This window comes from Oncorhynchus nerka, linkage group LG3 (assembly GCF_034236695.1).
Source record: "Oncorhynchus nerka isolate Pitt River linkage group LG3, Oner_Uvic_2.0, whole genome shotgun sequence".
Lineage (NCBI taxonomy): Eukaryota > Metazoa > Chordata > Actinopteri > Salmoniformes > Salmonidae > Oncorhynchus > Oncorhynchus nerka.
Genome location: NC_088398.1, coordinates 85,269,661 through 85,286,922, shown reverse-complemented (window position 1 = coordinate 85,286,922; position 17,262 = coordinate 85,269,661). Strand labels below are relative to the sequence as shown.

At 49.3% G+C, this 17,262-nt stretch overlaps 1 protein-coding gene across 1 annotated transcript in view; it reads left to right on the top strand.

Moving 5' to 3' along the window:
• Positions 1–9,280: 9,280 nt before the first annotated feature.
• Positions 9,281–17,262, top strand: part of ttll4 (tubulin tyrosine ligase-like family, member 4) — a 57,124-nt gene continuing 49,142 nt past the window's right edge. Inside the window, 4 exon segments of the mRNA XM_065016304.1 lie at positions 9,281–9,466; positions 10,313–12,126; positions 12,450–12,718; positions 16,448–16,511. Of these exon segments, the coding sequence (XP_064872376.1) occupies positions 10,394–12,126; positions 12,450–12,718; positions 16,448–16,511 (2,066 nt within the window). The 5' untranslated portion in view covers positions 9,281–9,466; positions 10,313–10,393.

Sequence of the window (17,262 nt, the reverse complement as noted above, 5' to 3'; positions counted from 1 at the left end):
TGATTTGGATCAAGAAGGTCATTCTGAGAGAGATAGCGGGAGAGCTGGCCAAGGACGGCACGTTCAAGGGTTTTGGAGAGAAAAGAAAGAAGGGATACTGGTCTGTAGTTGTTGACATCGGAGGGATCGAGTGTAGGTTTTTTTCAGAAGGGGTGCAACTCTCGCTCTCTTGAAGACGGAAGGGACGTAGCCAGCGGTCAGGGATGAGTTGATGAGCGAGGTGAGGTAAGGGAGAAGGTCTCCGGAAATGGTCTGGAGAAGAGAGGAGGGGATAGGGTCAAGCGGGCAGGTTGTTGGGCGGCCGGCCGTCACAAGACGCGAGATTTCATCTGGAGAGAGAGGGGAGAAAGAGGTCAGAGCACAGGGTAGGGCAGTGTGGACCCTGGGTCTCGACCCCGCCCTGTGCAACTGGGTTCTGGACTTCCTGACGGGCCGCCCCCAGGTGGTGAGGGTAGGCAACAACATCTCCTCCCCGCTGATCCTCAACACGGGGGCCCCACAAGGGTGCGTTCTGAGCCCTCTCCTGTACTCCCTGTTCACCCACGACTGCGTGGCCATGCACGCCTCCAACTCAATCATCAAGTTTGCGGACGACACAACAGTGGTAGGCTTGATTACCAACAACGACGAGACGGCCTACAGGGAGGAGGTGAGGGCCCTCGGAGTGTGGTGTCAGGAAAATAACCTCACACTCAACGTCAACAAAACTAAGGAGATGATTGTGGACTTCAGGAAACAGCAGAGGGAACACCCCTATCCACATCGATGGATCAGTAGTGGAGAGGGTAGCAAGTTTTAAGTTCCTCGGCATACACATCACAGACAAACTGAATTGGTCCACTCACACTGACAGCGTCGTGAAGAAGGCGCAGCAGCGCCCCTTCAACCTCAGGAGGCTGAAGAAATTCGGCTTGTCACCAAAAGCACTCACAAACTTCTACAGATGCACAATCGAGAGCATCCTGGCGGGCTGTATCACCGCCTGGTACGGCAACTGCTCCGCCCCTCAACCGTAAGGCTCTCCAGAGGGTAGTGAGGTCTGCACAACGCATCACCGGGGGCAAACTACCTGCCCTCCAGGACACCTACACCACCCGATGTTACAGGAAGGCCATAAAGATCATCAAGGACATCAACCACCCGAACCACTGCCTGTTCACCCCGCTATCATCCAGAAGGCGAGGTCAGTACAGGTGCATCAAAGCTGGGACCGAGAGACTGAAAAACAGCTTCTATCTCAAGGCCATCAGACTGTTAAACAGCCACCACTAACATTGAGTGGCTGCTGCCAACACACTGTCATTGACACTGACCCAACTCCAGCCACTTTAATAATGGGAAATGATGTAAATATATCACTAGCCACATTAAACAATGCTACCTTATATAATGTTACTTACCCTACATTATTCATCTCATATGCATATGTATATACTGTACTCTAGATCATCGACTGCATTCTTATGTCACTAGCCACTTTAACTATGCCACTTTGTTTACTTTGTCTACATACTCATCTCATATGTATATACTGTACTCGATACCATCTACTGTATGCTGCTCTGTACCATCACTCATTCATATATCCTTATGTACATATTCCTTATCCCCTTACACTGTGTATAAGACAGTAGTTTTGGAATTGTTAGTTAGATTACTTGTTGGTTATCACTGCATTGTCGGAACTAGGCACTTATCACTCGCATTAACATCTGCTTGTGGAATTTGATTTGATTTGTGAGCAGAACCAGCGGTGTCGCTTGACTTAGCAAACGAGGATATCACTCAAAATGGTTGACGAAGTCATCTGCAGAGAGGGAGGAGGGGGAGGGGGATTCAGGAGGGAGGAGAAGGTGGCAAAGAGCTTCCTAGGGTTAGAGGCAGATGCTTGGAATTTAGAGTGGTAGAAAGCATTTAGCAGCAGCGACAGAAGAGGAAAATGTAGAGAGGAGGGAGTGAAAGGATGCCAGGTCCGCAGGGACAGTTTTCCTCCATTTCCGCCGGCTGCCCATCTCGCAATGAGTCGTTGAGCCACGGAGCGGGAGGGGAGGACCGATGGAGGATAGGGGTAGAGAGTCAAAGGATGCAGAAAGGGAGGAGAGGAGGGTTGAGGAGGCAGAATCAGGAGATAGGTTGGAGAAGGTTTGAGCAGAGGGAAGAGATGATAGGATTGCGGGGAGAGAGAGCGAAGGTTGGGACGGCGCGATACCATCTGAGTAGGGGCAGTGTGGGAAGTGTTGATGAGAGCGAGAGGGAAAAGGATTAGTGGTCGGAGACTTGGAGGGGACAATGAGGTTAGTGGAAGAACAGCATCTAGTAAAGATGAGGTCGAGCATTGCCTGCCTAGGGGGGAAGGTGAGAGGGAGAGGTCAAAAGAGGAGAGGAGTGGAAAGAAGGAGGCAGAGAGGAATGAGTCAAAGGTTGGGAGGTTAAACAGAACTGTGAGAGGTGAGTGTAATCAAGGGTATTGGTCCGAGGAACCAGGGCGATCTTTGATGTTAAGTTTTGAAAGGGCTGTAAGTGTGGGACAGCATGGAATGTGGGTATAGACAGATGGGTAAGGGGAGAAAGAGAGAATGACCACTTGGGAGAGATGAGGATCCCGGTGCCACCACCCCGCTGACCAGAAGCTCTCGGGGTGTATTCCATGTTTCCGTAACACTAGGCTGAGATGAATTGGCCGCAGATCGGCAGTTGGGTATCTACTGTATGCTGCTCTGTATACTTATCCCCACATGTATAAGACAGTAGTTTTGGAATTGTTAGTTAGATTACTTGTTGGTTACTTGTTGGTTATCACTGCATTGTCGGAACTAGAAGCACAAGCATTTCGCTACACTCGCATTAACATTTGCTAACCATGTGTATGTGACAAATAACATTTGATTTGATTTGATTTGATTTGGTAACACTATGTAACGGGTATTGGTTACACTATGTAACGGGTATTGGTAACAGTCTTTGTGTAACGGGTAGTGGTAACAGTCTTTGTGTAATGGGTTTTGGTAACACTGTGTAATGGGTATTGGTAACAATATGTAATGGGTATTGGTAACACTATGTAATGGGTATTGGTAACACTATGTAATGGGTATTGGTAACACAATGTAATGGGTACTGGTAACACTATGTAATGGGTATTGGTAACACTGTGTAATGGGTATTGGTAACACTATGTAATGGGTATTGGTAACACTGTGTAATGGGTATTGGTAACAGTCTTTGTGTAACGGGTAGTGGTAACAGTCTTTGTGTAATGGGTATTGGTAACAGTCTTTGTGTAATGGGTATTGGTAACACTGTGTAATGGGTATTGGTAACACTGTGTAATGGGTATTGGTAACACTGTGTAATGGGTATTGGTAACAGTCTTTGTGTAATGGGTATTGGTAACAGTCTTTGTGTAATGGGTATTGGTAACACTGTGTAATGGGTATTGGTAACAGTCTTTGTGTAACGGGTAGTGGTAACAGTCTTTGTGTAATGGGTATTGGTAACAGTCTTTGTGTAATGGGTATTGGTAACACTGTGTAATGGGTATTGGTAACAGTCTTTGTGTAATGGGTATTGGTAACAGTCTTTGTGTAATGGGTATTGGTAACACTGTGTAATGGGTATTGGTTACACTGTGTAATGGGTATTGGTAACAGTCTTTGTGTAACGGGTAGTGGTAACAGTCTTTGTGTAATGGGTATTGGTAACAGTCTTTGTGTAATGGGTATTGGTAACACTGTGTAATGGGTATTGGTAACACTGTGTAATGGGTATTGGTAACACTGTGTAATGGGTATTGGTAACACTGTGTAATGGGTATTGGTAACACTGTGTAATGGGTATTGGTAACACTGTGTAATGGGTATTGGTTACACTATGTAACGGGTATTGGTAATGTATGACTATGTGTCTATTGATTCCAAATTGCAGACAAGTGTTGCTATCGTGCAATTTCATCCCTTGAGCATCATGGATCTGTTGTGTGTGAAACTGCATGATTCAGTTTGAACAGGGTATTTTCACCAGCCTGACTTGACAACTATCAATAGAATGTGTCAAGTTGATGTCAAATTGAGGAAACATTTTCAGAATACTGCACATGATACATGAGGCAGCAGGTAGCCTTGTGTAGCAACCCAAAGGTTGTGTGTTTTAATCTCATCATGAACAACTTTAGCATTTTCGCTACTTTACTACTTTTCAGCTACTTTTCAACTACTTGTTAGCTAGCCCTTCCCGTATCCCGAATCATTTTTAGCTAAACCTTCCCCTATCCTGAACCCTTTTAGCTAACCCTTCCCCTAACCTGAACCCTTTTAGCTAACCCTTTCCCTAACCTGAACCCTTTTAGCTAACCCTAACCTGAACCCTTTTAGCTAAACCTTCCCCTAACCTGAACCCTTTTAGCTAAACCTTCCCCTATCCTGAACCCTTTTAGCTAACCCTTCCCCTAACCTGAACCCTTTTAGCTAACCCTAACCTAAACCCTTTTAGCTAACCCTTCCCCTAACCTGAACCCTTTAGCTAACCCTTCCCCTAACCTGAACCCTTTTAGCTAACCCTAACCTAAACCCTTTTAGCTAACCCTAACCTGAACCCTTTTAGCTAACCCTAACCTGAACCCTTTTAGCTAACCCTAACCTGAACCCTTTAGCTAACCCTTCCCCTAACCTGAACCCTTTTAGCTAACCCTAACCTAAACCCTTTTAGCTAACCCTTCCCCTAACCTGAACCCTTTTAGCTAACCCTAACCTGAACCCTTTTAGCTAACCCTAACCTGAACCCTTTAGCTAACCCTTCCACTAACCTGAACCCTTTTAGCTAACCCTTCCCCTAACCTGAACCCTTTTAGCTAACCCTAACCTGAACACCTTTAGCTAACCCTAACCCATAGAGCTGGCTACCTAGCCACCTAGATCAGTGGTTTCCAACCAGGGGTACTAGGACCCCTGGGGGTACTTCAGAAGACTCATGAGACCACAGGCCTACTGGTAAAATGCACATGGGGAGTACTTCAGGGGTACTCCTGGCAGAGCAAAATTCAGTTGGTGGTGCAGTAAAGAAAAATTACTTTAGACACAACAAATTGCAAATCGTAACATATCATACGAATTGTATTTTCGTAACATATTGTAGCGACCCGCACAGACAGCTGTGTGTTATGTGCTAGGCTAGGAGGTGGATGTGTTGTACTGACCAGTACCCGGTGTTCGCGGGGTCCGACATGTCAATCAACCTGCTATCTGCCAATCACGGGAATGCCTGGAATGTTCTGATGCCGGGCATCCTGGTGGTTGGCGGAGTGGCGTGGAGGGGGTTGGGCATTGGAAGTTAAGACCAGGTTCAGCCTTTGTTCTCTCTCTCTTACGTCTGGGCTTCACAAGAGAAGGTCACGATTGGCTTGTGGGTTATCTGTCATCTATTTGGCGTGTGCTACGGCCCAAACAGTAGCCTGTGTAAAGTTGGTTCAATAAACCGTCAATTCGCAAACTCAAGCCTCTGTCTGGACAATTGTTCATTTATGATCTAGTCAGGTCATTACATTGGTGTCAGAAGTAAAAACGTTGATACAAGTTAGCCAGCTAGCTAGCTGACTTATGTGGCTAGCTACCGTAGGTGAGAACGGGGATTGAAAATGCTTCGAGGGAATCCGAAAGTGAAGGTGGAGGTAGGGGACGATTATGGCCAAGGAGGTGCGTGTGAATGGACGTCGGGGGTTCTGTCTGAGGAGATCGCCAGGGCGTCGGAGCGCAGAGGCCGCTTGAGGGAGGACGTTAGAGTGATGGTGGCTGAAGCGGGCATGAGTGTTTCGTCGAGTGTATTTCGCGCGGATTCTGGTGGGCGGACCGAAGTGGCGACGTCGACGCGGCGTGACGAGGAATCTGGGGCTCAGGATGTAAACAAACATGGCGTCGCCCAGTTCCCGGCTGCGTCCGTATCTGTTAAGACCCCGAAGTATTCCGGTAAGGCGGATTGGGAAGCTTTTCATGCTCAGTTTGAACTGTTAGCTCATTTTAGGGGGTGGTCGGATGAAGAAAGGGCACTGCAGTTGGCTTTATGCCTCACGGATGAAGCTCTGGCCTGTTTGATATTGATTAGCCCCGAGGACAGGCATGATTATGGTGCTCTAGTGGGAGCACTGAGGAGGCGCTATGGACAGTGTGTACAGCCCGGGCTACTGCGCTCCGAACTGAGGAATAGACGCAGGCAGCCTGGAGAGCCTCTACGGGTGCTAGCTAATGACATTGAGAGCCTCTCTCGGCGGGCATATGCTCACATGCCCCCTCCGTGCAGAGCGAGCTAGCACGGGACCAGTTCATACAGGCGCTCTACCCTACGGAGCTGCGCATACAGACCCAGCTGGCTCATCCTGAGTCATTGCAGACAGCCTTGGAGATGGCTTTGGAGAGGGAGCTGGTGTGGGCTGGGGCTTCAGCTGGGGCTTTGGTGGGGGTGCAGGGAGACACACCCTCTGTGCGAGCTGGGGGGCAGAGCAGCCCGGAGCCGGAAAAGCCTGCTTGGGTGGCCGAAATGACAGAACTCATTCGTGCTCGCCCCCCCTGACCTCACCTTGCCCTTTATCCTGGACACAGACGCGAGCAATGTGGGCATGGGTGGGGTGCTGGCCCAGGTGGGGCCAGAGGGGGAGAGAGTGGTGGCGTACTTCAGCAAAACATTTGACAAACATGAGCGCCGCTACTGTGTCACCCGGCGGGAGCTCTTGGCTGTTGTGGCTTCCGTCAAACACTTCAAGTACTACCTGGGTGGTCTGCCCTTTACTGTAAGGACTGACCACTCTGCTCTCCAGTGGCTCATGTCTTTCAGAGAGCCAGAGGGGCAGGTGGCACGCTGGTTGGAGGAGCTTCAGCCGTATGACTTCACGGTGGTGCACAGGGCAGGGGCACGCCACTCCAACGCCGACGCCATGTCCCGTCGGCCCTGTACTGCAGACGGCTGCCGCCACTGTGAACGGAGAGAGGACGGGAGAGAGAGCTGCGGGCAGAGGAGGGTGTCTGTGCCACAGTGTGTCGGGCGAGCGGGCCTGTCTGCTGTGAGCTGCAGACTGTCGACGTGGCTGAATGGCGGCAGCAGCAGGGACGGGACACAGACCTACAGCCAGTGCTACAGTGGGTAGAGGCGCAGGTGAGGCCACCATGGGAAGAGGTGACAGCGCTTTCACTCGCGACCAAAGGGTTGTGGTCGAAGTTTGAGAGACTGCGGCTGGCTGATGGCGTGCTACAGCGGGCATGGAAGGAGTCAGCTACGGGAGAGGAGAGGTGGCAGGTGGTGGTCCCAAAAGCATTGCGGGAGGCTGTGCTCCAGAGTACTCATGGGGGGTGGGGACTGGACACTTTGGGGTCACAAAAACACTGCGCCGTCTCCGTCAGGGCTTCTACTGGGGCAGCACAAGAGGGATGTGGAGGACTTTTCGCCGCTGTGACAACTGCACAGCGAGAAAGGGCCCCCAGGCCGCTCTCATGCTCAGCTCCAACAGTTCCCAGTGGGGGCTCCCATGGAGAGGGTGGGAGTGGATGTAGTTGGGCCGTTCCCCACCACAGACAGTGGAAACCGCTGGGTGCTCACGGCCATGGACTATTTCACAAAATGGCCCGAGGCCTATGCTCTGCCTGACCAGGAGGCAGAGACCATCGTCGACGCCCTGACAGCGGGGATGTTCAGCAGGTTTGGAGCTGCAGAGTCCATCCACAGCGACCAAGGCAGAAACTTTGAGTCCCGTGTGTTCGCCACCATGTGTGAGAGGCTGGGTATGCACAAGACCCGCACTACTCCTCTCCATCCTCAAAGTGATGGCCTTGTGGAGCGCTTCAACAAAACGCTTGGACAGCAGCTGGCCATCGTCTCTTCCAAACACCAGCGTGACTGGGACAAGCACCTGCCTATGGTCCTCATGGCATGCCGCTCCGCTGTCCAAGACTCCACCTCCTGCACGCCTGCCCTCCTCATGCTGGGGAGAGATCCGCACCCCTGCGGAGATGGCGTTTGGTCGGCCCCTGGATAGCCCTCATGTTCCTCCGGGGCCGGAGTATGCCCGGAGACTCCAGGACCGCCTGGAGACAGCCCACACCTTCGCCAGAGAGCAGCTGGTGAATGCAGGTGTGAGGCAGAAAAGGAACTATGACGTGCACACCCGGTGAAGGCACTTTGTGGCTGGGGAGCTGGTCTGGGTCTACAGCCCCCTAAGGAAAAAAGGCAGATGCCCCAAGTTGGACAGTCACTGGGTGGGACCCTGCAGTGTCCTGGAGAGGGTAGGGGAGGTTGTGTACCGGGTGCAGCTTCCTCCCAGGGGGAGAAAGGTGGCACTGCACCGGGACAGGTTAGCCCCATACAGAGGGGCCTCTTCTCCCCAAACCCCAGGAACCCCCACAATTCCCCTCTCTGGCAATGACATTCTCCAGGCACCCACCCTCAGGTGCCGCAGACAAGGCTCCAGACAGCCCACTCCCCTGTCTCCCCCTGTGTCACCGCGTGGTTCCCCAGAACCACGGACTGTATTACCCGTTCCCGCTTCCTTGTCCCCCATATCCCTGCCTTCATCCCCTGGTTCCCAGAGGGGCACTCTGCGACCATCACGGCCACGCAGGCAAAGGAGACCTCCGGGTCGCTTCAGAGACTTTGTTTGTTCCCTCGGGGACGAGGGACTTTGTGGTGGGGGGGCTGTGTAGCGACCCGCACAGACAGCTGTGTGTTATGTGCTAGGCTAGGAGGTGGTTGTGTTGTACTGACCAGTACCCGGTGTTCGCGGGGTCCGACATGTCAATCAACCTGCTATCTGCCAATCACGGGAATGCCTGGAATGTTCTGATGCCGGGCATCCTGGTGGTTGGCGGAGTGGCGTGGAGGGGGGTTGGGCATTGGAAGTTAAGACCAGGTTCAGCCTTTGTTCTCTCTCTCTTACGTCTGGGCTTCACAAGAGAAGGTCACGATTGGCTTGTGGGTTATCTGTCATCTATTTGGCGTGTGCTACGGCCCAAACAGTAGCCTGTGTAAAGTTGGTTCAATAAACCGTCAATTCGCAAACTCAAGCCTCTGTCTGGACAATTGTTCATTTATGATCTAGTCAGGTCATTACAATATCATACGAATTGTATTTCGTAACATATCCTACGAATTGTATTTTCGTAACATATCATACGAATTGTATTTTCGTAACATATCCTACGAATTGTATTTTCGTAACATATCATACGAATTGTATTTTCGTGACATATCATACGAATTGTATTTTCGTGACATATTATACGAAATGGATGATGGAAGTCCAACCGATTAATACATACCAATACGCCTACGAAACGTAACAAATACTAAATAGTCTGTGTGTGTCGGGTTTTACCTCCAGGATAATACGCCATGCTCTGAGCACGTTGAGGGAGGGAGTCCCTTGTGGTAATAGACACTTTGTTATGGTGTGAAAAGCACCACTACTACTGTTGCCACGCTTCGGGCGCAGGTAAATATTAACATTATCAATTGTAACCATGTGCCAGTTTTTAATATTAAGTAACTAGCTAGGCCTCTGAAATTCGTTAATGTTATTAGGAGGTTGTTGGCTCTAGTTGATTGTTTTTTTTTTTGAGGAGGGGAGAGTCCTGAGCATGTAAAGTTAAAGAGTTCATATTTCACACCTAGCTAGCTAACGTCAACTAGCTTGTTGCTAGGCCCTTAGGACGTGCTTCAGGAATCCCTTTCAGTTTGACTTGAGTCTAATTTCTAGTCATCGTAACGTTAACGATATGTAACGTTAACGATATGATCTATTCCATTGGAATTGATTCTGAATCACGAATTGAATATACCGGTAGCTAACGCTAGTTGGCTAGCGAGTGTTTGACAGCAAGCTAACGACTAGCATCGTTAGCTTCACGATGAAACCACATGGCTGCCTACCGGTTCGCTAACGTTAGCCGACGACCGGCTTTTCCCCTTACGGTACCGTCACCGTGCATTTAAAAGTGCAGATACATTCGGTCGATGGTGTCTAAATCTATTTAGTCGTGATACTTGTAAACTGGCTAGCGTATTGCTAAGCTAACGTTACCGGTGCTAACTAACTTTTCTCTGCTTACATTGATTGTCAAAGATATTTAGCCACTTACTACCTAGTTAGCATGTTGGCTAACTTACCAAGCTAACTATGAACTAGGATTGCTTGCAACTTATCTAGCTAGCTGTTATTCCACATGCCGTTGTATTTATAGATTCATGTTGTCACTTAATCAGACCACTTGTGTCAACTTTCATTATTCCGTTTTTTAATTTAAAAAAAAATATCATCTATGGATTTGTTTTGTTTCAGTGGCATGGTGATCCCCTGGTTCCCTCAATTCCCTGATGTGTCAGCCAAAGTCCATGCCAGGAGGGTGTGAGATGGCACTTGATGGCCTCTGAAGACAAGTTGAATACAAGGGCCTCCTGCTCCCGGTCATCAACTCTCATTATTCGAGCCAAGTCAGCAGTGTTTCATACTGCTGACAGTCCCACTAGGCCCTTCAGCTCGCATGAGAAGAAGACCCTTAAATCCTGTGCCAGTGTCCCCCGGGTCACCAGTGACTCTATAGGTCAGCTGAATGCGAGGGTGGGTCAGACTCAGAACAACCACCTCCATACTACCTCAGGGACCCCTCTACAACGTGCCTACAACCGTTCTGTGCCTGCTGCCACTTACCTAGCTAACAAGCCACAGCGTCCTGGTAGCGCAGCTGCTAATTTAGCTAATGGTCATAGTAATGGTCACTGTCAACCAACTGTTCTCTCTAAGAGTACACAGATATCTAGTGCTGACATTATCTCATACAGACATAACCCTGGTGTGTTAGAGCCAACCGTAAATAGCTATCGGCCCAGCTGCAACTTGGAATCACAAAATTTAAGATCACGGATCCTGGCCCGAAAAAGAGCCTTGTCACCCCAGCCTGCTCCCTATCCAACGTGCCCCTGTCCACCAAAGGCAGAACGTGTCCCAGACTCGCAGAACAACGCTGCTTCACAGCCTGCTGAAAGCACCACCACCACCAGCATGCCCACCAACCAGTCAGTCCCCTGGACCAGTGGCAAGCTGAGAGACAATAGCAAAGGGTTTATGAGGCCCACTATGGGTAAAGTGCCTTCCTGTCCCAGACAGGAGACTACCCAGACAAGAGACTCAGCAAAACCTTTGTCTCCCCAGACCAAATCGGCCTCCTATTGCCGTAGCGGGGACAATGGGGATGGCAAAACCCAGACTAAGTTCACACACCACCCCCCCAACACTGTGCCTTTGCAGGATAGGTCATCCCACCACCAGGATGTGTCACTGGGTCAGACATGGAGGCTCCAGGACCCGCATCAGTTTGAGAGCCTGATGGCAGCAGACATGGAGGGTCACTCCCAGAGGCTGGGCTTTTGTGCTGCTGTCCATGGGGCTCCTGGAGCTCCTCATAACACATCAACAGAGAGGATCGGGAAGGTCAACTCTGAGGTGGAGTTTACTGAGGCTGTGAGGAAGCTGACCCAGTCACGGAGCGCGCTCACCCCTCATCCCAGGAACGGGACTGTTAATAGTTTTACTACTGGAACACCAGGGTCCAACGTGGATCCAGTCCAGATTGGCAAAGCAATGACTAATAGCCCTGTCATCTCTGTCAGCCACAGCCCTGCTCCAGCCAAACCCTCTGTACCACTCTGCCTTACTATGAGAGACCAGCCTGTGTCCATGGAGACCTCCAGTGCCTCTGGCCTCGACAGTAACACCACAACAAACAGTAGTAGCACAACAGCCTCCATGGCACCTCTACCCCATGCAGGGATAACTCCAACACAGTCCTCTACCCAGGCCACTGCCACAGCTAGTTCTGGTGCAGGGATAACTCCAACCCAGTCCTATACCCAGGACAGTGCCACAGCTAGTTCTGGTGCTAGTTCCATCCCAGAGAACACTGAGATGGGTTCTGAGTCCGCCTCAGATACTTCTCAGAGTCAGAGGCCTTCTGTCACCTCGGTGACCACCCAGATATCAGCCATACACCTGACCAAGGAGAGGAGTGTCCTGTCTCTACAGGGCGGCTACAGCCCCTCCCGGTCCCCTCCTGGCCTGGGGGAGGAACAACAGGCTGAGTCACCTCAGCTCTCCAGGTCAGTTCTGTTCTCCCACATACTACGAGCTGTTGTTAGACAAGATGGCATAGCATGTTTTGAGAGCTGGAACGGGACTATATAAATCCATTCCATTAATTTTTATTATGTAGATCAATACTGAATGTATTGTCACGTGAATTGAATTCATTCATTAAAGTTCTGTCGTGTTAACCAGCTTAAGTATTGGTGTCTTGAGAGTATGTTCTGTCATGTCTTGTTTGTCTAGGGAACTCAGTGAGTCAGGTTGTGTGAAGCTTCTTTTTTTTTTTTTACTATCATGTGTCTTGCTTTGTCTTTGAGTTTCCTGTCTGTCCATACAGTCCACAGAGTGTTGCCATGCAGGAGGTTGCCATGCAGGAGGTTGCCATGCAGGAGGTTGCCATGCAGGAGGTTGCCATGCAGGAGGTTGCCATGCAGGAGGTTGCCATGCAGGAGGTTGCCATGCAGGGGGTTGCCATGCAGAGGGTTGCCATGCAGGAGGTTGCCATGCAGAGGGTTGCCATGCAGGAGGATGGAGACAGAGGGGAAGAGGACTATCCTGATGATGAGCTGGAGAATGACTGCAGTGGTGATGATGATGATGATGGTGGTGAGGAAGACTCCTTTAACTACTCATTTATAAACCCTAATCAACTAGACATGTGAAAATTACACCACTTAATTGGACTGGTGTAGCTAGGCTAACATAGTTGGACCGGTGTAGCTAGGCTAACATAGTTGGACCGGTGTAGCTAGGCTAACATAGTAGGACCGGTGTAGCTAGGCTAACATAGTAGGACCGGTGTAGCTAGGCTAACATAGTTGGACCGGTGTAGCTAGGCTAACATAGTTGGACCGGTGTAGCTAGGCTAACATAGTTGGACCGCTGTAGCTAAGCTAACATAATTGGACCGGTGTAGCTAGGCTAACATAGTAGGACCGGTGTAGCTAGGCTAACATAGTAGGACCGGTGTAGCTAGGCTAACATAGTTGGACCGGTGTAGCTAGGCTAACATAGTTGGACCGGTGTAGCTAGGCTAACATAGTTGGACCGGTGTAGCTAGGCTAACATAATTGGACCGCTGTAGCTAGGCTAACATAGTAGGACCGGTGTAGCTAGGCTAACATAGTAGGACCGGTGTAGCTAGGCTAACATAGTTGGACCGCTGTAGCTAAGCTAACATAATTGGACCGGTGTAGCTAGGCTAACATAGTAGGACCGGTGTAGCTAGGCTAACATAGTAGGACCGGTGTAGCTAGGCTAACATAGTTGGACCGGTGTAGCTAGGCTAACATAGTTGGACCGGTGTAGCTAGGCTAACATAGTTGGACCGGTGTAGCTAGGCTAACATAGTAGGACCGGTGTAGCTAGGCTAACATAATTGGACCGGTGTAGCTAGGCTAACATAGTTGGACCGGTGTAGCTAGGCTAACATAGTTGGACCGGTGTAGCTAGGCTAACATAGTAGGACCGGTGTAGCTAGGCTAACATAGTAGGACCGGTGTAGCTAGGCTAACATAGTTGGACCGGTGTAGCTAGGCTAACATAGTTGGACCGGTGTAGCTAGGCTAACATAGTTGGACCGGTGTAGCTAGGCTAACATAATTGGACCGCTGTAGCTAGGCTAACATAATTGGACCGCTGTAGCTAAGCTAACATAATTGGACCGGTGTAGCTAGGCTAACATAGTTGGACCGCTGTAGCTAGGCTAACATAATTGGACCGCTGTAGCTAGGCTAACATAGTAGGACCGGTGTAGCTAGGCTAACATAGTAGGACCGGTGTAGCTAGGCTAACATAGTTGGACCTCTGTAGCTAGGCTAACATAGTAGGACCGCTGTAGCTAGGCTAACATAGTTGGACCGCTGTAGCTAGGCTAACATAATAGGACCGCTGTAGCTAGGCTAACATAGTAGGACCGGTGTAGCTAGGCTAACATAATTGGACCTCTGTAGCTAGGCTAACATAGTAGGACCGGTGTAGCTAGGCTAACATAGTAGGACCGGTGTAGCTAGGCTAACATAGTTGGACCGGTGTAGCTAGGCTAACATAGTTGGACTGGTGTAGCTAGGCTAACATAGTAGGACCGGTGTAGCTAGGCTAACATAATTGGACCGCTGTAGCTAAGCTAACATAATTGGACCGGTGTAGCTAGGCTAACATAGTTGGACCGCTGTAGCTAGGCTAACATAATTGGACCGCTGTAGCTAGGCTAACATAGTAGGACCGGTGTAGCTAGGCTAACATAGTAGGACCGGTGTAGCTAGGCTAACATAGTTGGACCTCTGTAGCTAGGCTAACATAGTAGGACCGCTGTAGCTAGGCTAACATAGTTGGACCTCTGTAGCTAGGCTAACATAGTAGGACCGGTGTAGCTAGGCTAACATAGTTGGACCGCTGTAGCTAGGCTAACATAGTTGGACCGCTGTAGCTAGGCTAACATAATAGGACCGCTGTAGCTAGGCTAACATAATAGGACCGCTGTAGCTAGGCTAACATAGTAGGACCGGTGTAGCTAGGCTAACATAATTGGACCTCTGTAGCTAGGCTAACATAGTAGGACCGGTGTAGCTAGGCTAACATAGTAGGACCGGTGTAGCTAGGCTAACATAGTTGGACCGGTGTAGCTAGGCTAACATAGTTGGACTGGTGTAGCTAGGCTAACATAGTAGGACCGGTGTAGCTAGGCTAACATAGTAGGACCGGTGTAGCTAGGCTAACATAGTAGGACCGCTGTAGCTAGGCTAACATAGTTGGAAAGCTAGGCTAACATAGTTGGACCGCTGTAGCTAGGCTAACATAGTAGGACCGCTGTAGCTAGGCTAACATAGTAGGACCGGTGTAGCTAGGCTAACATAGTAGGACCGCTGTAGCTAGGCTAACATAGTAGGACCGCTGTAGCTAGGCTAACATAGTTGGACCGCTGTAGCTAGGCTAACATAGTTGGACCGCTGTAGCTAGGCTAACATAGTAGGACCGCTCAGCTAGGCTAACATAGTAGGACCGGTGTAGCTAGGCTAACATAGTAGGACCGCTGTAGCTAGGCTAACATAGTAGGACCGCTGTAGCTAGGCTAACATAGTTGGACCGCTGTAGCTAGGCTAACATAGTTGGACCGCTGTAGGTAGGCTAACATAGTAGGACCGTGTAGCTAGGCTAACATAGTAGGACCGGTGTAGCTAGGCTAACATAGTAGGACCGCTAGCTAGGCTAACATAGTAGGACCGCTGTAGCTAGGCTAACATAGTAGGACCGCTGTAGCTAGGCTAACATAGTTGGACCGCTGTAGCTAGGCTAACATAGTTGGACCGCTGTAGCTAGGCTAACATAGTTGGACCGCTGTAGCTAGGCTAACATAGTAGGACCGGTGTAGCTAGGCTAACATAATAGGACCGGTGTAGCTAGGCTAACATAGTAGGACCGCTGTAGCTAGGCTAACATAGTAGGACCGCTGTAGCTAGGCTAACATAGTAGGACCGCTGTAGCTAGGCTAACATAGTTGGACCGGTGTAGCTAGGCTAACATAGTTGGACCGGTGTAGCTAGGCTAACATAGTAGGACCGGTGTAGCTAGGCTAACATAGTAGGACCGGTGTAGCTAGGCTAACATAGTAGGACCGGTGTAGCTAGGCTAACATAGTAGGACCGCTGTAGCTAGGCTAACATAGTAGGACCGCTGAATAGGCTAACATAGTAGGACCGCTGTAGCTAGGCTAACATAGTTGGAATAGTTAGGCTAACATAGTAGGACCGCTGTAGCTAGGCTAACATAGTTGGACCGCTGTAGCTAGGCTAACATAGTTGGACCGCTGTAGCTAGGCTGAATACAACATAGTAGGACCGGTGTAGCTAGGCTAACATAGTAGGACCGCTGTAGCTAGGCTAACATAGTAGGACCGGTGTAGCTAGGCTAACATAGTTGGACCGCTGTAGCTAGGCTAACATAGTTGGACCGCTGTAGCTAGGCTAACATAGTTGGACCGCTGTAGCTAGGCTAACATAGTTGGACCGCTGTAGCTAGGCTAACATAGTTGGAATAGCTAGGCTAACATAGTAGGACCGCTGTAGCTAGGCTAACATAGTAGGACCAGGTGTAGCTAGGCTAACATAGTTGGACCGCTGTAGCTAGGCTAACATAGTAGGACCGCTGTAGCTAGGCTAACATAGTAGGACCGCTGTAGCTAGGCTAACATAGTAGGACCGCTGTAGCTAGGCTAACATAGTAGGACCGCTGTAGCTAGGCTAACATAGTTGGACCGCTGTAGCTAGGCTAACATAGTTGGACCGCTGTAGCTAGGCTAACATAATGAATCCAATGCTCTACCTTCTTTCTCCTCAGAAGGGTCTGACTGCTCCTCTATGAATGATGCCTCGTCCACAGCCTCCATACCCGTCCTGCCAAAGTAAGTTGAATCGTTTCTCTATGATTTGATTTCTTAGATTAATCGTTGACATTGTTGGAATGCTTTGTGCATTTTGAAGATATTAATTATTATCCTATTCAGGCATTTTGTTTAGATTGATTGAAAGAAAAACATGTTATTACTATTCTATTGTGTTCTTACATATTTTGACAATGTTTTTAATTCAACTGTATTTTGGTAATTTACAAGACCACAAGTTCACCTGGGTCATACCAGAAACCTGAAACGGTTTGTAGAGTAGCCTTAATCACCAGTCATGGTTTCAGGCCATCAAATCAAACGTTATTTGCCACATGCACTGAATACAACAGGTGTAGTAGACCTTACAGTGAAATGCTGAATACAACAGGTGTAGTAGACCTTACAGTGAAATGCTGAATACAACAGGTGTAGTAGACCTCACAGTGAAATGCTGAATACAACAGGTGTAGTAGACCTCACAGTGAAATGCTGAATACAACAGGTGTAGTAGACCTTACAGTGAAATGCTGAATACATCAGGTGTAGTAGACCTTACAGTGAAATGCTGAATACATCAGGTGTAGTAGACCTCACAGTGAAATGCTGAATGCATCAGGTGTAGTAGACCTCACAGTGAAATGCTGAATACAACAGGTGTAGTAGACCTTACAGTGAAATGCTGAATACAACAGGTGTAGGTAGACCTCACAGTGAAATGATGAATACAACAGGTGTAGTAGACCTTACAGTGAAATGCTGAATACAACAG